At 38.8% G+C, this 25,704-nt stretch overlaps 1 protein-coding gene across 2 annotated transcripts in view; it reads right to left on the reverse strand.

The window, feature by feature from the left end:
• Positions 1-441: 441 nt before the first annotated feature.
• Positions 442-25,704, reverse strand: part of LOC122218574 (cytosolic beta-glucosidase) — a 131,752-nt gene continuing 106,489 nt past the window's right edge. Inside the window, exon 5 of one of the 2 annotated variants that reach the window (XM_042936791.1) lies at positions 442-559. In XM_042936791.1, the coding sequence (XP_042792725.1) occupies positions 519-559 (41 nt within the window). In that variant the 3' untranslated portion in view covers positions 442-518. Of the gene's footprint in view, positions 560-12,026; positions 12,323-25,704 lie in introns of those variants that run through there. The other variant, XM_042936790.1, reaches the window with a different exon arrangement.

Raw genomic sequence — 25,704 nt, forward strand, 5'->3', positions numbered from 1 at the left:
ATTTCTTCTTTTATTCTCTTGTCCCTCATACTTCTCTGTTTTGATTTAATGGGAGGTACTTTAAGGCTATCTGGAGCAATGAAGGGGGTGGAGGTGGGGGTTGGGTCATTTTATCTATTGGTAGGTTTTGCTAGTTGCCAGTTTTAGGTCTTTTGACTTTCTCAATTCTATAGGGTTCTGAGTTTCTATTCCCTATTATTGTGCAAACTGACCTTATCTCTCTTGAACAAATCCCTTTTTAAAAAATGTTGATTAATTTATTTTGGGGATAGAGAGGAGAGAGAAAGCATGAGCAGGGGAGGGGCAGAGAGAGGGAGAGAGAGAATACAAGGCAGGCTCCATGTTCAGCACAGAGCCCAATGCAAGGCTCAATGCCATGACCATAAGATCAAGACCTGAGTCAAAATCAAGAAACAGGCACTAAACCAACTGAGCTATCCAGGCACCCCTGAACAAATCCCATGTTAATAACATTGTCACAGGTTGGGTTCTCCAGAAAGTAGATGCCGATGTTGGGGTTAGTGTACAGGATATTTGTTAAGGACCTTGGGATCAGCACCTGTGAAAGAGAAGAAAAGATAGGAGGACTGAGAAATTGAGATATGGAGGCCCATGACGGCTTCAGCCTACCCCACAGGGAACTTGGGCACTAAAATTGTCCAAGACAATTGTCACAAAATGGGCTAAAATGGCTAGATGTTTATGCATCTGTTCTGATCAGTCATTGGACTGTTGCACCTTTGTGAAAGCTGACTAACTGCAGCCAAGTAATTCTGTGAAGACGCTGTTATCTGATGGGTCCTGTTAATGGAACTTCCAGAAACAGAGGAGTAAGTCCTTCTATGCAGAGAGATCTAGACAAAATATCTTGTCCATCCCCATCCACTCTTGTGTTCCTCGACTATGCTTCTTAGCATGTTGAGTAGCCGATTTTCAACAATTCTGGTAGGCCTCTCTTCCTGGGGAAAACTTAGTACAAAAAGGTGAGTGGAAAAAACAGACAACTCCCACCATTGCAGATGGTCTCTGGACCACAACTGACATTTAGTGTCTCCATCCTCCACTAGATGATACAATGAATAGATTACATCGTTGTAAACCCACTTACACATTTCCTTGTTGTATAAGCGCCCCCTGGTCTGACACAATACAACGTGGGATAAACCAGTGAATCAAAGATCTATAAACCCTTCAATAGTGGTGCTGGTTGAGATCCTGAAAGCAGGACAGGAAAATGGACACACAGAATATGTATCTGTTCCTGTGAGAATTAGTCACTGTACCTTTAATGATAAGAAAGAGGCCAATATAGTCACTTTGCCCCTAAGGTGACTCATTGGTCTCTTCAAAAAATGGTGCTGCATCTGGAGCCCTTCAATGGTATCTATTATTGATCAATTGGACATTTAGCAGTGGCAATAGCTACATCAGCTTTGGTAAGTTTACCTTCATGTTGTTGACACCATTCGTGGCCTCCATCACTGTTACCATGACCACCTCAATCATGTGTGCCTCATACCAGCACTGAGGAGGTCAGTAACAAAAGTCATTCGAATACTTGGTTGTGTAGTATCTCTTTCATGAAGGATATTCTCTGATGGGTATTAATATGTCCTAATAAAGATATTTACACTTAGCACCCACCCCCATATGTTCATCCACATGCTGCTATCCCAGATCACCCTGTTCCTGGTCTTTTACTCTTTCTCATTTCAGATGTCTGACCAACTGTCCAGGATATTCACATCTGCACTTGAATCCATATATATTTTAACCTGAGGTAGTCACTCCTCTGAATACAAAAGTTGATGACCAAGTGTGCCACTAATGTGTCTGCCAAACCTTCCACCCACATTCTTTTGTCCATAATTCAGGCACATACTCCTAACCTAATTGACAGAGAGGCTAGACCAGCTACTCTTATTCTGTGCCTGGAGTGTTCAAACATTGTCTCTGCCACAGAGATTAACAGAGAATAGAGAAAAGGTAATGTTCAAGTCAAGAATTGTTGAGAATTTTCCAGAGCTATGTAAAGACACCAATTCTCAAAACTAGGAATTACAACAAATCCCAAGAGTGTTAAGTAAAAAGAAACCACACCTCAGTCATCATCATAATACTGAAAAACACCAAAGTAAAAGAGGTCTTAAAAGATAGAGTGCCCACAAAGGAACAGAAATTAGACTGATTGATGACTTATCTCAATAGCGATAATCAAAGCCAGATTATATTGGAATAATGCCACTAATGTTATCAGAAAAAAAGAAAGTTGAACTAGTGTTCAAGAAAGAGGATGAAGACATTTTCAGATAAATAATATGTGGGTAGCTAACCTAGCACAGATCCTGCCTGGATTACAGTCTATAGGGATACACTTTAAACAAAAGGAAAATGATCGCAGAACATCTGAGATAGAATGGTGAGCAAAAAATACATAAGTAAATGAATAAGATTGAGAAATATGTGGGCAAATCTAAGTCAACATCGACAATTCAAAAGAACTACAATATTTTTTAACTGTTGGAGAAAACTAGAAGAGAGTTAAAATACAGAATAACAATAAGACTTAAATTGAGGGGAGAAGGTGATTAAGTGTTTAGGGTCCTTGAATATCTGGGAAGATGATAAAGTGGTGGTGGTCATGGTAGTTGAACAAGTCTGTTAAAGGCGTTAGAGTAACAAAAAAATACATTGAGCACATAACATCCAAACATATAAAAGGAAAAAAGAAATGAGAAAAAGATGATACATATAATCATATTATTTTACCAACATATAGACCGGGAAGCAGCAAAATGAAACAGTATATTTTTAGGTGTACATATCAAACCATAAAGGAAATTTAGACAGTAATTTAGAGAAGATTCAGGATAGTGGTCACCCTGGGGAGAGTATGGAGAGGGAGGGGGAGCACCAAAAGGAATGCAAAAGGGAGGGTGGGAGAGGATTAGGGGAACCTAGGTTTCTATTCTTAAAGCTAGACAGTGAGTGCCCAAGTATTTATTTTATTATAATCTTTTAAAGGAATCAAAAATGTTTTAAATACTCTTTTCCATGTATATTTCATCAAAAAATAAATCTACTAAAATAAAGGTAAGGATGTGAGTTGAGGGATGTGTTAATTAACTTGATTATTGAAATCATTTCACAATGTATATGAGCATCAAATCATCATGTTGTATGCTTTGAATATATTACAATTTTATTTGTCAATTATACCTCAATAAAAACTGAAAAGAAAACAATAAGTAAATAAGTAAACAAATAAACAATGAAAATGACTTGCCAATTCTGAGTGTGCAAAGTGCCCATGACTATTAATCATTATAGGTTGTCAGCACCTATATTTTAGAGAAGGAATGGACAGTGTCAATTAATGCAATCAATCAATCCAGAAAAGCATTAATCCAGCAATTTGAGTAAGTAGAAATCAATTAAGAGTGGTTCCACTCTGGGTATATAAAACTATTTGGATGTGCTCTCCCTGGAGAAGAGAGGAGAGAAGAAAAGTACTCCTAGTTTGGTTACTCAGAAACTACTCTTGAGTATTGGGTCTGGGTTTGTCTGACTGCAATGTGTTAGATTCTATGATGTGCTCTCCCTGGAGAAGAGAGGAGAGAAGAAAAGTACTCCTAGTTTGGTTACTCAGAAACTACTCTTGGGTATTGGGTCTGGGTTTGTCTGACTGCAATGTGTTAGATTCTATATGTGCTAATGGCATCCTATGGTATCCATACTGAATTTCACACTTTATGGGCTATATCTCTTTCTATACAGCTTTTGTTCCTCCACGGAAAGTATAGCAACAGGTTATTGGTTAGCAACAGCAACAAAAAAGATAGTTAATAAGGCTTGTATTTCTTCTAAAGTTGCTTGAATAGTGTCTGCTCAGTTCCCTGAAGAAACTAGGATAAAATAATGGTATACATTTTAATAAAATATGCAGGGAGTTTGACCATTAAAACTGCCATTATTAGTATTACCGTTATCAGTAGAGAAGTTGTATACCTAATTCTCCATACATTATGCTAAAAAATTAAAGCATTATATCTAATGCAATGTCAAACACAATGTTAATGTAAAAACTAACTACAGGAAAGTACAAATGTGAAAGAATGGAATTCGAAATGAACAGATTAGAAACATGGTAGCAAGAAGATATCCTCAGCTTCTAGAATTAGCACAGAGGGTTTTCTAATGCAGCACTCTGAAAAATAACTCATTCATGGAAGTTCTACCTGTCATCATTTACATTTTCATAAATGATACGGAAAATGACTAGTTGTTAAAATGCAATATTGACATCAGGTTGATAATGAATCAACAACCAAGAAATGCCCAGGAGTGTATTCATCCAAACTATCATAATTGGCCAGACCCTGTGATTTGTCAGAGAGAAATGTGAGAATAAAACAATCAGGATCCCTGCCTCTTTGGGCGAGTGAAGCAAACAGGTAAAGTGAGTCCCTTGTTTCCATTTCCCTTTATCTTAGTAGGTGCTTACTCAAATGTTAGCTAACTTATGGTTGGGTAGCAGGTTGAGTAAAAGTGCTTTCAGAATACCAAGGAGCAGGAAATATTTGAGCTGAATCTTTAAGGAAGGACAGGACATTTCCAAGAAGAGAGATATTCCACTAACAGGGATCAATGGAAAGAAAGATGTTTATTTTTCCCTCCAAAATGTAAGATAACACAGGGCTAGACGGACATGTAAGCCCTGAAGGATTCCGAGTGCCTGTAACAGAGGCTGAGAGTGGAGATGAGATTGGGAGGTTGATTGGACCATGTATGAACGGCATCTATTCCAAAGTAGTTTGTACTTACTCCTACAGAAGATACAAGGCCTTCAGAGGTTTGCATGCAGGAAGCAGGCATGCAGGTTTTATTTCTCTAAGGAGGAGAGCTCCTGCAGCATAACAGAATGGCTTGGGTGAAGTGTGCCATGCTGTAGGCCCTGAGTCAGTGACCACTTGTGTGTGATGGAAGGTGTCCAGGTGGTGGAAACCTAGTGGGAAAGGCAGGTAAAATCAGGGGATGGATAACTGCTATATGAAGGTTAAGTGTTGTGATAAACATATACACAGTGGTGCTTTGGAAGTATGCAGGAGGGCTACCTACTTCACGGTGGAGAAGTCAGGGAAGGCTTCTAGGAAAAAGTGAGACTAGGAAATCAGGAAATAAAGGCAAATAATGTACTCTAATAAACTGCTCAGGACACAACCATTATGTTAAGAGATCATAACTGATTCTTATCCAGTGGCATGCATTTTGGGGAACATGGCAAGTATACATATGAAAGTAATTAATGTAATAAATGAATAAAATCATAAGAACAGCATTTAATCTTCTTAAGCACAAGGAATGTTTAACTGATTAATCATGCACAGTGAACATTTATCAAGGGCTACACATCAGAGAAGCTTCAAGAGAACATTCAGGAGTGCCAGAATTGTATCCAATGAGATTCCCACCTTGGAAAGGGGTTAGAATGGGTCCTATTTCCCCGAGTCTCTTTCAATACTGAGGTTCCATTTCTGCCACCTTCTAGCTCAAGAAGCTTATAACCTAATTGATGAGGCAGACTTTTCATGCCAGAAAAGAATAAAGCTAAAACAAGGCTTATACAAAAGTAGGAGTAAGTAGTTTGGTGCAAGCCGAAACTTCGTGGTGTTTCTGAGAGATGAGTGGAGAAACCTGGACTGACAAATTCCAGACAGAGGGGAATTCCTGGGCAGAGGGCCGAGGAATATGCAGAACCATGGCTTTCTCTTTTCTTTCTTCCTTCCTGCCTCCCATCCTTCTGCCACCCCTTTCGTTCCTTCTGTCAATAGATATTTACTGAACCTAGAATTTCTCTTCTAATCAAAACGTATTTCTTCACTGCAAGTTGTTTGTGGTTCCATGAAGGGACACCAAAATGAGAAAACCTACCCTCCCCTTCTTCCCTCCTAAATCTAATTCCATCTTCTGGAGACAGGAATAGGGTATTGACCAGGGAATATATCCCCAAAAAAGTGGTGCCCAAACTAAATCATGAAGGAGCCCAGAAGATACTCCAGGTGGAAAAATAGCTCACACCAAAGCAAACTACAGAGTGCGGCATGTTCCAGGAACTACTACTAGGATCCAACTAGGGCAGAAGCTTAGGGTAGTGAAGAGGGGTGAGAGGTAGAATCCGAGGAATCGTGCAATAATGACTCTCAGGACAGCAGACAGACCTGGCTCATGGCAGGAACCGTCAGAGATAAGGTTGACTAGGTCATCTAAGGTCCTGCTGACTGGAGAACAGAAACGAACTTGACAGAAACAGGCTCCTGCTAGCCTTCAGAACTCTGTTTGCTAAGCAGTTTTGCACACTTGAAAGCAATCTGGGTACATATAGGCCTCCTGACTATAGTTTGTGTTACCTGTAATTATTATTAATTAAGGCAGAGACTCATGTCTATGAAAGTAGTGTGGAAATCTGCAGGGTTCATTTTTGTATTTGTCAACTTTTATTTGAAAACAGCAGGTGAAATTCTGATTTGAGCAACGTTTAGCCTCAAACTATCATGCAGATTGTTTTGGTATCCATGTAATTGCAAAAGACTGCTTTGGTCGAAGCTCCTGAACACTTTTTATTGCTAATTTTGGCAATAAACCTGTTAATTAGTTAATTGTAAAACATTAGTGAATCAAGCAAAAAGAATCCATCTGTTTATAAAATTTCAAAGATCTCTTCTGGGCATAACATTTAAAAACAAGAGCTGGCTTGCACTCTATTGCCTACTAACTACAGACCATCTCTTTGGAATATTTGTACAGTCTCCACTAGGACTAAGAGGTGATATTTTAATGCAACCATTTGCCATATTTGAAGGCAATTTTGTAGGTACATGGTGCTGCATACCATGTGTTTCAGGGACTGTTCGAAAATGAAAAATTAGTGAGGGATACACAACGTTTTCATTGATATCCCAAGCTGAACCTAGAAATAATTAGCCAAGCAGGAAAAGAAAGCAGAAGGACACTGCACACAGGAAAACACAGTTATAAAAGCAAGTCAGAAAAACAACAACAGAGGACTGCAAAAATTCCTAACAAGGAGAACCAGTAGTGCACACAGAAAAGGGCAACAGAGAAGACTGGCGAGTTGGACAGGGTCCAGACTGGTACAAACTTAAATTTCCATAAAGAAGAAACCTCCTGCAACTTTACTAACATAGTGTGGGGAATCCACTGAAAATCTTCCATCTAGTGAGTGTGGTAAAGAATTGGTTTTTAGGAGTATGATGAAAAACGTTGTGAATCTTTCACTTGGAAAACGGGGAGGATCCTAAGGTCTTCCTTGTCCTAGCTCCCAGAGGCAAGTGTAGAGGAAAGCCTGGAAAAAGCCTGGGCACCCAAAAAGGAAGTAAGAGAAAAGGTCACCACACTAAAAGCCAGACATGTGGGTTCTAGTTTCAGCCCCATACTGACTAGCTGGGTAGCAAAAGCATGGAGTTCATCTTCCCTGAAGCTCTACTTTTCTTTCTAATTGGGAAAGTTGTATGGGGACACATTTAGTCTGGGTTTGGAGGAATAGATTGATATGGTTCCATCCACAGTCCCTTCTGTGTATAGCTCAGTTATTGATAGCCATCAGGATAGAGAGATGGCTTTAAGGAATTCCTCCCACCCAAAACAATCTGATTCCCTGACATGAAGGTACAGGGCCAGAGGCCATATCACAATATGGGCAAAGGCACCCAAAACTGGAAGTATGGAGGTTTTGGGGAAGAAACAAGGTTTGGAATATAAAACTACTAGCTGCTAGTCCGTGGTCTAAAATCACACATAGATGATGTGGTTTGTTTTTTTTTTTTTTTTTTTTTTTACATTTATTTATTTTTGAGACAGAGAGAGACAGAGCATGAATGGGGGAGGGTCAGAGAGAGAGGGAGACACAGAATCTGAAACAGGCTCCAGGCTCTGAGCAGTCAGCACAGAGCCCGACGCGGGGCTCGAACTCACGGACCGCGAGATCATGACCTGAGCTGAAGTCGGATGCTTAACCGACTGAGCCACCCAGGCGCCCCTAGATGATGTGGTTTTGATGGAAACCCAATTATAACGGAAGTTACTACATTTGTTATAATCTGAATTTTTGGTTCTAACTTGTAACTTAATATCCGAATTATTTCCATTGATATTTTTATTGCCGATCTTCATAGTTTTTTTTTATTCCATTAATTATCTGAATTTGCTCTTGGATCTTTAATAAATAAATTTAACGATAACAAAGGTACTGTGCTGGTATATAGTCATAAAAATCACTTGTTCTCTTTCTTTCTACATCCCCAAACATCTTAAATATCCTTCTAATATGCAATTAAAACGAGTACAGAGTTGGCTTCTGGAGAAGAGCATCAAAGCACCCCAAATTCTCAAACATTCTTTCATTTATGCTTTCCTTTGCTGTGGACTTCCTTATGTCTTGATGCAACTAGCTATTTCAACATTACGAGGGTCCCAGCCACCAATAATTCCAATGCTCGTGTTTCTGCCTTATCATAGATTACCTAGTTGTAAGTCAGAATTCCATTTATTTCTTTATATTAAGACCTGGCTTTAATATTCTCACCTGGGTGGGGGTCCCAGTGGCTATCTATTATTAAGTACTCTGATTTGCTCATGAAATCCTCACTTAAATATTCAACAAAACTTAAAGAAGTTAAGGTATCAGGATATGATGAAGTAGAAGGAGCACTGAGTTAGGAGTCCAGTACAGTCTTGAGAGCTGGGTGGCCTTGAATAATGCATATAATCTCCTTCAGCCCCAGTTTCCCCAACTATAAAACTAGGGTGGGACCAGTTATCATTTTAGATGTCCTCCTGTTAAAACATTCTGAAATTTGATTTCCCAGGCTGCTTTTGGGAGCATCCATTTGCTTCCATCCTGGCAAGCAGAGGCCAATGCTATTATAACCTGACAGCTGGAGAGATAGACAAAGAATAAAAGCTTCCCTAAGTGTTCCTGATCCTCCTTTTTTGTAAATAAATGAAAAGACTTCATTTTCCAGAGCAAATCCTGAGTTGCAAATGCCATTTTTTTTTTCTTCATGGGGAGGTAAAAAAAATTAGCATTTAAAAATATGCCAGCATGTAACATTTCGTTTGTTTCCATAATGTCTGATTTAAGGATAAAGATCTTTTTTTCAACACTGAAAGCAAAACCTCCTAATTCATCTGGCTTACAGGATCATTTACATATCCAATGGAACATTTATTTTATCTGACCAGAATTGAAGATGATACAACATTCTCGGCTGAGATTAAAAATATATAAGGATGGAATATTGATGGCAACACACAATATAGAGGAGAACAGCCCAGATGATGCACCGAGGACGATAAGAATGAAATGGTTCCTAGCTAAAGTGAAATCATAACCTCAAAAGATATAGATTAATGACAGTGGTTTCTAAGATTGAAAAAGGAGAGGCAAGGATAAAAGAGGAATAAATTTAAGCATTTCAACAAAGGATGGGGAAATTTAAAGGATAATGTTAATTGAATTATGTGTTGTAACCAGATAATACTCCATTATACAGAGATGAAAGCCACGGTCATATCAAACCATCTAGTCGAAAGATGTCAACTTGAATCTGCAAGGGTTATTTTTAAAGTGGCAAACTCTAATATGAGTCTGAATTTCAGGAGTACAATTTTAGTTTAAGCTTATTAATTTATAATGGTGATAAACTTAGTTTGATGGCTCAGTAACATATATCCAGATTTATGACAACACTGGGATAACTGAATGCGTCGTTACTTTCATCTAGAATTCATTGATTTGTTTTGTGTCTATTTACTGAGGTCTCCTATGTGTCCATAATCCCAAGTGGCCCATAGGGCCCGGTTTTTTCAAACTTCATTCATTCAACTAACCTTTCCTAAGTACCTTCTGTGTAGAAAATATTGTGCTAAAGTTCAGAGCCTAAAGGACATTAACGCACTTTTTGAGGACAGGAGCCGTAACATTTTCACATATCTAGCAAGAGGGCCGGACCTAATTTTTGTCACTGGTGAATATTAAAACAAACAGAACATTTTAGGGAGGCAAATACAAAATCAAATAATACTTTACATGTCTACTACCATGAACTAAAGAAGTTGGAAGAGATCTTATATGTCATTGGATCTAATGTTTCCTAAGTTTGTTATGGAATAAAAGTAATGGATGCTACTAAAACAAAAGGGGGTGGGAGATTCCTTCGTCAAGTAAGTCTGGAAGGCAGCAGTGCCCCACTGCTATGCCACCAATGCTGCTCGGCTCAGGTCAACTAAGTTTGGAAAAAACTGAATCAAGCAAGTTTCTTCTCAAAGACTTTGACATGCCAGAATTTTGTCTTTATCTCAAAATCAGATATAGCACATAACATCTCCAACTGTGTTCATCCAGGGGGCACTTTTGCAGAGCCACATCTCGTGAAGACAACGTTCTAACCTTGGAAAAGGATCAAGTGGCCCATTTTCCTGGTTTCAGCCCTTAATCCCAACCACCTTTCATCTAGCAAGAGAGAACTTTGTCCCTCTGCTAAAATAATTCTGTGAAGAAGTGATTCATCCTATTTTTTGAACAGACTGTTTCTATAGTTGGACAGCCTTAACCCCCCTTTAGAGATCTTCTGCAACTTGAGCTGAAATCTCCTCACAGTCCACTGAGAACAGGTGTCAGCAAACAATGGTCTGCAGGAAAAATCTGGCCTATTGTTTACTTTTGCATGGCCCTCAAGTTCTCAAGATAAGAATGGGCTGTACATTTTTTAAAGACTGTAAAATAAAAAATAAAGAATACACAATAATGATCACATGTGGTCCACCCAGCTTAAAATATTTACAATCTGGACCTTTACCAAAGAGTTTGCAGACTTGTGCCCTAAAGTAGTAGTTTCCAGACTTTGAACATGCACTCTGTAGCAAGCAACCTCAAAAGTGGTCCCAAAGGATCCCTGCATCCTTGTGTTCAAGTCTTTGTACAATCTCTTCCCCTTGAGTATGGGCTGGATTTAGCAATTCACATTTATTCTATTCTGTTCCGTTCCATTCCACTCTATTCAACAGACTTGCTTCTATTTTGTTGTGTTGAATAGAATGTGGCAAAAGTGATGGAATGTCTTTTCGAAGATTAAGTTATAAAAAGACTGGCTTCTGACCTGAGTGCTCTCTTGCCCTCTCGCACTCGACTACTCTGAGGGAAGCCAGCTGCCATATTGTGAAATACCACCATATTTCCTACTCTGTAAAAGGGCAAGGAAAGCAGGAAGTCCTCCAGCCAACAACCAATGAGGAACTATGGCTTCCAGTCCAATAGTCTAGTCTTCAAGGAACTGGATTCTACCTACAACCAAGTAATTGAGCTTGAAATGCATCCTCCCCCAGTTGATCCTTCAAACATGATTACAGCACTGGCCAACAGCTTTATTTCAAGTTCATGAGAGACCTTGGGCTAGAAGCAGCCAACTAAATTATACCCATATTCCTGATCCATAAACACTGTAAGATAATAAATGTTTGGTGTTTTAAGATGTCATGTTTTGGGATAATTATTACCTAGCAATAGATAAGTAACATATATTCCCATCAGAAAAAATTTTTTCAGTGTGCTATCCCAATGTATGTATATTTACTTATGAATTATAAACATGCATTCCTATAAAATTGACTTTAATTACTAGGAAAGCTTACATTCTTTAAAATTTTTAGGTAAAAATATAGGGAATTTTTAATAACTTTTTATGGGTATGGACCCTACTGGATTGTTTTTCCCGTCCCCTGATGTGTCCACATCTACTTTGAAGAACAATGTGATAGAATAACATACAATATCGTGCTAACACAAGCACTCCCCAAAGTTGTAAACATAACATTTTATTTGTATGATCACTATATGCTTTCAATAGAATCAGATTTTTCTGTCTAAAATATTTTATTTCTTCAGAAATGTTAGTTCTTCATTCATGCTAATCAGTGGACAACTCATCACAGATGTCACCTTGGAAACCTATACTTAGGTCTGTAGAAAATTTCAGATGTCTGAGAGAATTTGTTCCTGTCTTAAGGGTTGCTTGGCCACTGAAGAGGAATGTTAACAGCTGTGGGAGAAGCAATTAGTGTCCATTCTATCCTGATTGACAATTCTGTAAAATGCCCAGTAGCATTTTCTATGGTTTTACAAAATGGCGACCTTCTGTTTCAGAGTGCTGGGTAGCTATTGAGTTCCGGGTACAGTTATCATCTTGCAGATGCCCCATGTGGCTTCCAATTAGAGAACTGGGCCTAATTTCACTCCCCAACCAGACTGAAATATAAAAGAGACAGATAAGACCTTCAGAGTGAGGCATGGACAGAGATTTCAGGCAAGCAGAATACATGAATATCAACTTTTAGGACCATTCAATTAAAAATGCAAAAGCAGAGCTCTCTGAGAAACTGGGAGACTCTGGATGAAAGGAGAGAGATTAGTGAGAACCCTGCAATGAATGCTCTGTTTTCATACAATGCCCTAATCAGGAGGACAAGTGGCAGTTGTTAAGAAGCAGTGAGATTCAGAACAATGCCTTTCCCCGGGAAGTAGTCACTACAAAACAAGAGCTGCAGTAGGACAATACTGACTTGTAAACATGAAAAAGAATAATTACTTTAAGACACTATGCTCCACATTTGGGAAGCTTCCCTGGTCCAAAAACAAAAATACTAGAAACTGGAAAGTAGTGGGTTATTTTTCCCTTGGCCTCCGAACTTCCTATTTTTGTCACTATGCATTTCATATTATCCCAATTATCTAAGTTAGTGCATTAATACAGAAATACTATGATCTTCCATTTTCCCTAATTAAGACTATTAGGAAGACATTTTATGCTCTTATTTTTTTAATGAAATTCAATTTAAAGTCACTGTATCAGATCTTATTAGCTGCTACATTATAACATATAATATTTCATTGGGGGCAAAGTGCCTAAATCAAAAATTAGATCCAAACTTCAAAAATACAAACTATGATAGTAACATAGTCATGGTCCTTTGCATATATTTCATCCTGTATAAAATAAAACTTCCCTTGTGTCAAGTTTTAATCAAGAATGTCCCCAGGAAATACTATGCCATGGAAGATCTAGGAAGAAATTGTACCATTCCATCTTTTGAATAATAGAGGGTCCAAATTAAAGATTGTGAATATTTTAAGGACAGTCTAAGAGGTGAGTAAAGGAGTTGAGACACCCTATATCGTTTTTTTAAAAAGAAAAATGGGAAAATTTCATTTAGTTAATACAGCAAGTGTATTGAAGTGTTAACTGCATGCTGAGCATGAAGCTGATCATAGTGGTATAGGATAACGTACTGCGGGAAGATATCTCCAGTATCTAGCACATAGTAGTTGCTCAATACAAGATTTTTGAATAAATGGATAAATACCTTACTGTCTTCCCCTGAAGGAACATACAACCTACTTGCAATTAATAGGCATTACTTCATGTAATTTTCGCCCCATATCTATGAGAAAGGAAATATTTTTAAGCTAATTTTTAAAATTTTTTAAGTTTATTTATTTTTGAGAGAGACAGAAACAGCAAGAGTGGGGGAGGGCAGAGAGAGAGAGGGAGAGACAGAATCCCCAGCAGGCTCTGCGCTGTCAGCGTATGTAATAGGTCAACTTATAAAATATCAGAAAGCTTATTGCATATAAGTTCGGCTTAAACTCACCTTTCGTGAATAATTGAGATAAAAGCTTATGTAGTCCCCTATTAGGGTTATCAGAAATTACTAACCACCCTATCTCACTTCTGTAACTTCGCCTGCTTACTGAATAGGTAACTTACATTGCAAAACGCTCCCCCACCCCTTCTACCAAGATCTGGCGTAGGCAAGACCAACATGTAAAAAGTCACAAACTCACTGCCCCACGGTATCTTAGGTGTCTAACTATGAGTGGTACCCTCTTAGGACAAAGAACTTTAAACTGATAGGTTCCTGCCAAAACTAACGTCTGTGTGTCACAATATAATTGGCCACCATGAGATGCTATAAATTGTAACTGGTTAACTAAATAATGAGGTACTCTGACTTGCTAAAATCCATATGAACTCACTGCTACCTTTGTTCGGGGCCATTCTCTGCACTTTTCTCCTTAAGATCAGGAGATCAGGTTTGGCCCAGCCGTGAATAAAATCTTGCCTCGCTTTCTATTCGGCATCTGGCAGGTTTTTTTCGACACCACCCTGTTTCACATAGAGCCCGATGTGGGGCTCACACCCACGAAACTGTGAGATCATGACCTGAGCCTAAACCAAGAATCAGATGTTAAGCTAATTTTTTAAATGAAGAAACTGAGGTTCTGAATCTCAAGGTCAGAGAACTAGAGAGCAGTGGAACAGACTTCAACCCTGTCTGTCTGACTCTGGAGTCCAGGTAATAACTTGGTATCTTCAGCTACTGATGTTTTGCTCTTCAGAGAGATAAGGACTGCCCTCAGTGATCTCCTGCTAGTCCTTCAGTCCTGGACTCTTGCTAATGTTTTCTTCTCTTGTCTATTATTCTCCCTTAGAAATGATATAAAATAACAATTCAGTTTCCTGCGGGAAATCTTCCAGCCGTAATTATTAAAACACAAGTAAACATGTACCTTTGAAGCTTGAGGGAAAACCATATTTCAAATCAAACCTTGGGGGCTACCTGGAAAGCCACTTGGCATGTACCCAAAGCTCAGAACAACCACCTCCAGGACAACTGATACTCAGGGATGTTTTCTTTGTCATTGCTGGACAGGAGGGACCTTTCTCAATGATTTTCTGTCACCACATGAAAGTGATAAGTTCTATGAACAGTTTAATGGCCAAATAAAGGATTTCTGGATACCCCTTAGAGGGGATTCTCAATTTTGCTGTGCTCCCAGTACATCTCACAGATATGCTTCGAGGACACATCGATGTTCAAATTTCCACCAGGGCTTGGAATTGTCTATTTCTCTTGGAACAGCTCAGCACTGGCAGGGTTCAGCTGAGACTAAGGATAAAGCACCTTAGGAAGTTGACAGTCAATAAAATATGGGGCCTTGTTTTGAGCTGATGGGAGAAAAAGGTTTTTTATTTAAGGTCTGACTTTTAAAAGCCTTAATAAATTTGAATAAAAGAAACCGTAAAATGGGTAAAATATGCCAGAAAGTAAAAATGACCACTGGGATTCCTCAACCAATAGGAATAAGTGGTTTCGCACAGCCACAATAGCTTCTTGCTTGATTTTCATTTTTGTTTTTGTTTTTACAACATTACTTTAATTATACCATTCCTCCTTAATACTCCCTCACTCTTGAAGGAGGTTAAACAACTCTTGGCCAACAGACTTCATTCATTCACCCAAAATCAAATCTGACTGAGAAAAGTGGCAACTCTGAGTCCCAAAACATTGACAGATTGCCAACTGTAAAAAAAGGCAGGAACTTCTGGAAACACCACAGAATTGGTCACACCCACATTTCTGTAATGTCTGATCTGTAGCATATCGTTGGTCTATACTGAATTCTTCCCACAAACATGGCTGTTGGAGGTTAGAGGTTTGCTCTTCGCATGCGCTCCGGATGTCTTACTCAATCTTTGCACCCTTCTTTGTCAGACATGCTAGATAGAGGTGAATGATCATCATGAGAATTAAGCAAAAGTTTTAAATCTCAGAAGTTCTTTTAAATCTCATTGGGTTTATGGGCTCCCTGGGTGGCTCAGTCGGTTGAGCCACTGACTTTGGATCAGTCCATGATCTCATGGTTTGTGAGTTTGAGTCCTGTGTTGGGCTCTGTGCTGACAGCATGGAGCCTGGAGACTGCTTCCAGTACTGTGTCTCCCTCTCTCTGCTCATGCTCACTCTCTCTCTCTCTCTCTCAAAAATAAATAAAACATTTTTTAAAAATTAAAACAAACAATAAATCTCAAAAGTTTACAAAATGCTTTCAGATATAAATTCAATCCTTGTAACAACTTTGTTATGAGAACATGCATTCTACAATGAGGGAAGAAATTTGGAGATGTTCAATGACAAGATTAAGATGATCAAGGCATTTAAACAGTGGTGCTGGGAATCTACTTAGCTCTTCTGATTCTTAGGCCAATACTCCTTCCAGCTCTCCATCACTAAGGTTAGTTGACTCAATGGCATACACCAAGGGCTCTCAACGTGAGGAGAGTCAGCAGCAGTGTCTGGCAACTCATGAGACATGCAAATTCTCAGGTTTCTCCCCCAGACCCACTGAATCAGAAATTCTGGGACAGGGCCCAGCAATCCATGTTTTTACAACTTCTCCGGGTGATGCTGATGGCTGCTAATGTTTGAGAACCACTGGCATACAGTTCCTACTTATGGTATCATGAAGTCATCTCAGAAACAGACCTTATATCAGTCGTCCTTCTTAAAGCTTCCAGAAGACTTGAAAGCCAGAAGGGAACAGAGTGTCTAAAGCTTAACCATACAATGCAGGTGCTATGGCCTTTACTGGAAGATTTTCTCCCCCTAATCTCTATCATTTGGAGATGAAGGAAATGGTTTTTATTTCTTGAAGTCAAGATCATCCAACGACTCAATTTTGTTAGAGTGAAAAAAAAAAAAAAAAAAAATCTTTATTCTATGGAAATCCTTTCTCAGGGATCTTCAGTTCCTTCTCAGTCTGCCCAGGACAATGGTTTTATCCAATTCATGGGCAGCCAAAAAGAGTGACTACTTCTCCCCACCACTCACCCCCTCCAGGCACACTGTAAATGCCTACTCTTTCAAGGGCTTTATTCCAGTGTATTTTAAAGCGTGCATGTCTTGGATTTCATCGAGAAAAAAGAAGGGAGGTGAGGCTCCCCTGTCATATGCTCCATAGCATCTGTACTTCTTCACAGTGCTCATCACATTTCTAATTACTTGTTCAATGTCACTGTCTAATTACTTGTTCCCCACATGTTCTCTATTAAGACTTTTAGAGGCCCTAAGCTCTGACACGATAATGGTGTCTCCTCCAACACCATATGGATTTTGAAATTAGGGAAAAAAATCAAAACTTTCAAATAAGTTTAAGGTGTCCAACAGGTTTTCATATTGCCCATGATGACACTTCAATACTTTACATCAAATATCATAGACTGAGCATAAGTTTTTAAATTAGGGAGGAGGGTGACTCTTCCTTTGTGGGTGCCCCAAGCATGGGGGTCTTCATGTTGGGTAAGCCAGCCCCATTTCTATCCAAATTGTACATTTCATGAGGATCAAGCTACATCTATCTTAGTCACAGTGTAGTCCCACTGCTGGCACAATGTCTGAGCCAAGATAGGTTCTTAAGAAAGGTCTGATGAAAGAATAGGAGGGTGAGTGAGTGAGTGAATCAGTGGATGGATGGAGCAAGAGGAAGGCAGTGAGGTAGAAAAGCTAAGGTGACAGGGAGGGAAGGTGAGGGAAAAGTGGGGGTAGAGGTGAGGCAGGAAGGGAGAGAGGGCAGAAAAGCAGATGACAATAAATCCAGTTGGTTACTGTCTTAATTCTGCTATAGTTTAAGAGAGAGATGTACTGGTACTAAACTCCCTAGCCCACTGCTAGAGCTCAAAGAATCATCTGTTTCATTACTGCTTAATTCTAGAATAAATGTTGCCATCATCCTCTTATAGAATTATGAACTGTGTCTTTATTTACTTACACGGCACAATTTTCAAATACGTGACAGCCCATTGCTCATGTCTTTGTCATGGAATTAGGGAAATGTAGCATAAGCTTTAAATTTGTAGCCGCTGTCCAATCAATGAGGAGGGCCCACCATGCAGATAGCTCTGTGATACATGAAGTTAGCTATTCAACAGTTGCAGTCTTTGGGACTTTTTGATTTCTGTCACCCTGGAAAATGAACAGCATTTGTGCTGACAGCTTTTTTTCTTTCCCAATTCACCCCTTTCTAATGAATCTATTCTAAAGCATGTTACGCATTTAAATAAATTTTACACGCCATATCAAAACAGCAATATTAACAGTACTTGTCGCCACAATATCCCATGCAAATTACAGAGAACTTACACATGCAATACATTTAGCCAAAATGGGGATTTTAGATGACAGCAATCTTATAAGGTGTCAACACACAGCAATGATATGCAGACCCTATTTTCTACTTTTTCCTGATGAGAACAAAAGTATGCTTTGGCACAGCATTCAAATTCATCAAATAAGCACCCAAGAACGGATTTATTGCACAGGCTAAAGTTGAGTAAAGAAGGCCCATATGCTGTGTAAAAAAGCTTCTATATCTTTAGGTCCCCAGATCCTAATGTGACAAGGATATTATTATCCACTAGAGTCATAAAGCCTTTTATAGAGATATTTCCCCCCTTAGCCCTGTTATTTTAATTTGTGCACAGATTTTAGCACAGGCAATTTCCCCCTGCAAGGGCTTTTCACTAATAGAATTATACTGTCTTAGCTCAAAATGGCCTTTGGTTCTTAGTCCACTGGGCTCAAAAGATTATTTTCTTGTGTGGAGAGCTCTCCACACCACCCGGGAGCCCACCATTATCTGTACCGAACACCCCAATCCTCTACATCCTCCAACAGGCTACACAGCTGGGCCCAGCATGAAAATGACAACCATTCAAAACTCCACAAGTTTATTTTCCTCTGGCTGGGCATCTCGGCTTCTGGACTCCCGTCAACACCATCACAACACATGCCTTTCAATAAAAAGTGATCCTAACAGGATTAAATGTAATTTAGAGTCAATAAGGAGAAGTTTGCCATCGGGCGGAATTATAATAGACAGTATGATCAGAAGGTAGAAAATCTGGAAGGGTTTCAGGGGTGCATTCTACTGTAAAAAAAAAAAAAAAAATGAAACAGAGCAGAGAAAAAAATTCATTCCCAGCCAAAACCTTTCACTAGTTCTCTCTCTCACGCAAATCAATTCACAGCCTATTAAAGTAATAAGAACCATGTACTATCATTTACAGGGAGGAAAAAGAGAGAGGGAGAGAGACATTTACAGGAGAATGGAAAGGTAGTGTGATCTCTCTGCCAGTTCTCTGTTGCTATGTAACTAGTAAGTAAAATATTTTTGGTTCTATACAACATGGAGAGGACAAAGGGTGCATGGCGGCCACCACAGACTTACATTTGCTGCAGGACAGTTCCCAAATCATGACTCCACAGGCAGCAGCCTTGGGAAGGCTGTTACTTTTGGAGAAGGCAACCCTCCACCCCTCTTCAGGGTGGATCTAGAAAAGTAATGGGAGAATTGAACAGTGAAATGGACTCTATCCCAGGGAAGAATAATCCTCCACTGCAAGAAGAATGAGCTGCTTTCTCGGAGCTGCCTGTAGAGATGCCCATCACCGAAGCACTGCTTCAGTACAAATGGAAGAAACCAGGAAGGGAGATGGGCATGTTGCAAAAATGCATTGCCTGAAATTATTTCCCTAATTTCGAGTCTTCACATTACTATTAACGGAAAATAAGAGCTACCACTTATAAGACATTGTACTTACCACTTAACGGAGGAGTTTTTAAGTGATCTTGCCTGTGTCATCTCTCTTAATGCTCACTACAGTCCTAGAAAGCAGCTAGTTTTATTTTAATTCTCACTTCACAGATGAGGACAACCTTTTAGGTCCATCCACCATGTCACAAGTGTCAGGATTTCATTCTTTTTTATGGCTGAGTAATATTCCATTATTTATGCATGCCACACTTCTTTATCCACTCATCTATCAATAGACACTTGGGTTGCTTCCATATCTTGACTATTGTAAATAATGTTTCAATAAATATAGGGATGCATATATCTTTTCAAACTAGGGGTTTTGTTTTCTTTGGGTAAATAACCAGTACTGGAATTACTGGATCTTAGGGTGTCTTTATTTTTAATTTTTTGAGAAATCTCCATATTATTTTCCCCAATGGCTGTACCAATTTATATTTCCCACCAACACTGTATGAGGGTTCTCTTTTCTCCACATCATTGCCAACACTTGTTATTTCTTCTCTTTGTTATTTTAGCCATTCTGACAGATGTAAGGTGATACCTCATTGTGGTTTTGATTGTAAATGCAGCACCTTTATTATGGGAGTAGTCTTGTTTTGGTATATGCCATAGCTGGGAAAAGTAATCAGCTCATTAGAAGACAGGATTCAAAAAGAAAATGGGCTGGATGAGTGCAGAAGCAAAGAAAATGTTTGGCATAGATGCTGGTAGTCTTAGAAAAAGAAGAAACCACACATCTACAACTTTGTGAAATGACTAGCTGTGGAATATGGAAAATCCGCCGAAGTTTTAGAGACACGGGGGATTTCATATTCAAATGTTCCAGTTTGGTTAAATTATGTGTCAGGGTGTCTTATTGAAAATAACCAGGGTGCCAGGACTGATTCTGCCACAACTCTATCAGGAAAGAATATGAAGTAGCTTTTTGATGTTTGGAAACACATGTATGGCTTGCAATTCTGGCTTTACTGCTCTATAGTTGAGACAAGTTATTTACCTTTTCTCCGCCTCAGCTTACTCATCTATAAAACAGGGATAATAACTACAATTGATCTCATTCGGTTCTTGTAAGGACTAAATGAGTCAATCCATATCTTAGGTTTCCACTGCAAATAAGAATTTGACTACCTAACATCCACTGCATCAATGATTTAACCCACATTTATAAATTCCTTAGAATTGCCAGATATCATGCAAAAGGTACTGGAAATATTAAGATAAATAAGACCTCAAGTTGTTCACCATCTAGAAGGGCAGACAAATAAAAACATTATGTGCAGCAGAGATATAATATGTTGGTGATTACAGAAGAGATGTGGCAGTTAATTTTTAAATATCTCAAACCGTAACAAGCACTTAAGACATATTTGTTGCCATGATGAGTTTAAAGTATCACCTAGATGGAGTAATGTGTATGCTTGCCATTTTTCATCAGTTGTACCATTGTTCCTTTACAGAGCCATCAGCGACTTATCTACCTCCATGACTTCAACATGCAATGAATCACTGTGACAGATGAAGTTTGTCTTTAAAAATATTTTCTAAGGGCACCTGGGTGGCTCAGTCGGTTAAGCGTCTGACTTCGGCTCAGGTCATGATCTCAGACTCCGTGAGTTTGAGCCCCGCATCAGGCTCTGTGCTGACAGCTTGGAGCCTGGAGCCTGCTTCAGATTCCGTGTCTCCCTCTCTCTCTGCCTCTCCCCGACTTGCACTCTGCCTCTCTCTCTCAAAAATGAAATAAAAACATAAGAAAAAAAATTTTTTAATCTAAAAAAAAATAAAAATATTTTCTAATAATAAAACAGAAGCTAACTAATGACAACTTAAGAGTAAATTATAAAGAAGAAAAAAGGAGCCTTTAAAGCACAACCCCAAGAGAGATAAAAGGACATGTCAAGACATTACCAGTGGTTATAAAATACAGCTGTGTTTTAGCTCAGTATATGTAGATTATAATATATGCTTATATCCAATATATTCTCAGAATATATTATTAACTCTTCTATGTACATTTTTAGAAACTTTTGGGGAGAATAATTTTAGATTTACAAAAGAGTTGTAAAAAGAGTACTGAGCATTTCATACTTTCTTCACCCAGCTTCCCCTCATGTTAACCTCTTACATGACCATGCTTTATTTATTCAGCAAACCTAAGGAGTTCACATTGGCAAAGCACCATTAATTAAACTGAAGACTTTATTTGGATTTCCCAGTGTTTCCACTAATCTCTTTTTCTGTTCCAGGATCTGATCCAAGAGACCATGTTGCATTTAAGTTCCTGTGTACTTTTCATACATTAATTATAATTATATATTAACTTTTCATATATGCACTTCCTACCTTAAATAGAGCCCTTAACACATCAACTATATTCTGCTACAAGCAGCTTTCTAACTGGTTCCTACATCTTAGTTTCTTTGCCATCTTTTGACATATTGCTTTTAAATCTTCACCATCCTGCTCAGAAATCTTTGACTTGTTCTACAAGAAAACCAAGACCAAGAACATCAGACTCTCCACATTCCAATCTTCCCACTCCTTCCCCAAGGTGAACTGGCCTGGGTGCTGCATCCCACACCAAAGTTTCATGCTTTCCACTTCCATCTCATTGCCTATATTACTCATATTATCATACTGTTTTTAATATTATATTATTTCCCTTGCCCATGAAGCCATATTTGCCCACCCCATTTAGCAGAGAGCTCACCCTACCCCTACTATCTAGAAAATTCACCCAGCATCATCTGCTATCTTTTCTTTCTGGTTCCCCAACCAGACTATGAACTTCTTTGGAGAAGAAGAGCTGTCTTGTGTGCATCGTTGAATGTCCACAATATATTGCACAGTTTAGTTTAATAAAGATGTCCTAATTGGGATGCTGGGAACCTTATATTCTAATGATTATAAAAATAACGGCTATTTCCTATTTCTGGCCTGATATGTAAGGAGCTTGGAAGGTATTGCACCCCCCTAACAAAACAACAACAACAACAACAACAACAACAAACCAAAAAATAAAAGCCAAGTTAGCAATATTTCTTAGGTCAGTCAGAGAACTGAGATCACAAGGAAAACCACTAACACAAAAATTGGGGAGAGAAAATCAGAGTGACAGTGAATCACCACTTACCAGAGCAGAAACCTGTGCAGGACATGGAGGTAGAACATAGAACCAGAGTTAGAAACATCTATGCTGTAATTGACAAATTGCTGGGGGATCAGTGTGAACAAGTCTGACAGTTACAAACAATGGTGCACACTAACCCTGCCCTTCCCGTGTTCTGGGAACTGTCTAAACAGGTTACATCTGTCAGATTACATATGTCTTGCAAAAGCCTTATAAGGAGGCCATTTTCCAGATAGGAAAACTGAGGCACGGGGAGGTTCAGTAAGTGGCTTGGTTACTAAATGTCAGAACCAAGATGTAAATCCAGGTGAATGGGCTCCAGAGCCCACAGTCTTAATGATTACTCTATATTTGCCCCATACCAGGTACCAATAGCCTCTCAGACAAGGCCACATAAGCCAGTCATGGGTCAGATGACAGTTACAGATACCAGGAAAACCTAGGGCAACAGACATTTACTGTCTACAAGAAACACTCATTAACTCTCACCACTGGGGACCGCTCTTCCCTGTGACCCTAGCCCAGTGCTTCTACAACATCTCCCCATCTCACCACTGCCACAATTAATAAGGTTTATTCTCACTTCATGAAGGCCACCATAAAGTGCCTCTATGTCAAATTTTCTTCTAATTTCATTCTTCAAGGCTCATCATGCTTTGTGCTAAGTACTATATCCCTCCCAGGACAACTAGAGCCTAAAATATTGTCATCGGTGATGAATATGTGTTCTCCAGGTAAGGTGTATTGCTAGTAATTAAACAGTATTAATTCCATCAGCTTTGATTTATTCTGCTCTCTCAGTAATGAAGCCCAGTATTCTATTTTCTCTCTGCCTAGCACTGAGCAATAGAATTGGTGTTTAAGGATTATCATATAAATCTACTTTTTGGTCAGTCAGTGTTGGGGAATTTTCTCAATATATTACAAATGTATTCATTATTCCCTCGTTCATAAAAATAATTAAAAGCTACGGCCGAACACAAATTCCCAGAGCACAAAAGCCTGACTGGCATGCTACTGCCAAATACCAAGGTTGGCAGCTTCTTAGTTTACGGGTTTCTTAATGAGAACTCGTACCTTCTCATTCAATAAAGGGCTTAGGTGGACATTTCCTGCTGGTGTTCACAGGAGTTATAAAACTAAAGCCCTGCACATCAAAATGAAAATGGGCTACTGTTATTGTCTATATGTTTTTAGCAGTTCAGAAATAACTTACCCTAAAATAAAAACTATCCCCCAAAATCCGACAATTCTTGAAAAGTGATCCCCAGGATGTTAATAACATTCTCTTAAAAAAAAAAAAAAAAAGCAAGGAAGAAGAAAGAAATACAAGTAGATCCAATCCATCATTGTGATATCCAAGTTTCTCCTTAGATAAAACAGACATAAAACATGTACTTTACAAGCCTCAGATGACCTTCAAGACATCTAAAGTACAGTATCTATGGATTTTTAAGTATAATTAACAACTCCTGTTTTTCCATTTAAAGAATCCAAGTTCTGTTTCTGTGACGGGCAAAAGCCAATCAATCTCATTTTCAAATGCTAATATAAGCAATTAAAAATAACATTAATTAAAATACTGCAGGGGCTGTTAGATTTTTGGTGGTGTTTTTTTTTTTTTTTCCTTTACCTAAACTCATGACAATTCTAATTTACAGGACTAATTGAGGAAGCACCCTTGGTTTGATCCATTTCTGGGACGAAGAGCTGGCCCCTGAAACCCAGCTGAGAGCTGCAGAAAGCCACCGCTCTGTGAGGAAGCCCGGGCACTGCAGCTGAAATGCATATTTCACCTGGTACACCAAATGTGACAGATCGTTTTATTTACATCACGAATATTAATTTTCTGGTTTTGGTAACGAAAATGCAGAGCTCATTTGTATTGTTGTAAAACTTGTAAATATGCCCTGTAGGATAAGTAATATTCAAAACGACATCCTAATTAAAAGGAAAACTCAGTTGTCTTGCAAGATAATATAAGGAGGGCACATAAATTGTGAATAAGATACATGGTAAAAATGAAAAAGACAGTCTGGATAGGAGAGGAATGAAATAAGATTTGGAAATGTGCTTTTTAAATGAACACAAATTGTGAGATAATGTCTCATTGAACAATAAAAATAACAAAACAGTGGCAAAGATGTAATAGAATTTCCTATGTATACCATTTTAATCTTAATATAATTTTCCCCAGTGCATCCACGTTTATTGAACTACTACGACCATTTCTTTCTCACTCTGTCCAAAGTTACCGAGACAGTATTCTTTGCTGTAAATAATTCCCTGATTATGAACATGAAAACGATCTAGAAATTGACCACAGTGCTTTTTTAAAAACGCATAGTGTCTGCTCAGGGCCAAAGGCCTTATGGGAATGGCAAAGTATGTATAGCTTTCTCAGGGAAGCAGAATGAGAACACAGAAGAATACATTCCCCACGTCCTCTCCATAAGGCAACTCCACACCTTTGTTTCTTTTTCCCTTTATTCAAAAAAATGCAAAGGAGACTTCTATGACACCTGAGCCTATGGTGTGCTGGACAGAGCACAGAGCTAATGCCAAAGAAGTGCCGGGTCCAGGAAACAAGTACACATGTGACTTGAGGAAAATCTACATCAGTGCATCCTCAGTTTCTCAGTCTGCAAATGGGGGTGATGATACTTGCCTGTTAGCTTCAAGCTTGATCACAAATGAATGTTGAGTAAATACTACTTAAATATGTAGGTGAGAGTCCAAATTCATTAAATATGAAAAGGTTTGCTGGTGTGGACACATGACGTCCAGAGGAAGCCCTACATCTACTACTGACCCCAACTGGGGAAGTTCAGCAAAATGTCCAATTGCAATCCAATGCCATATACATCTCAGATGTGCACACACGTCTTCTACTCATGTAGGTCATTCAGTCTATGTGTGTATTTCATGGATGTCATCAATGTTCTTATAGATCTTAAATTCTTAAAAAATACTCCAAAGTATAGAATATGCTCTGCTTATTATTTTGCCCTCCATTTGATGTCACTGTGGAGTAGGAATTCGGTTTCTGCTGAACATCAATTCAAATGCT

The sequence above is a fragment of the Panthera leo genome, chromosome B1 (assembly GCF_018350215.1).
Source record: "Panthera leo isolate Ple1 chromosome B1, P.leo_Ple1_pat1.1, whole genome shotgun sequence".
NCBI classification, from domain to species: domain Eukaryota; kingdom Metazoa; phylum Chordata; class Mammalia; order Carnivora; family Felidae; genus Panthera; species Panthera leo.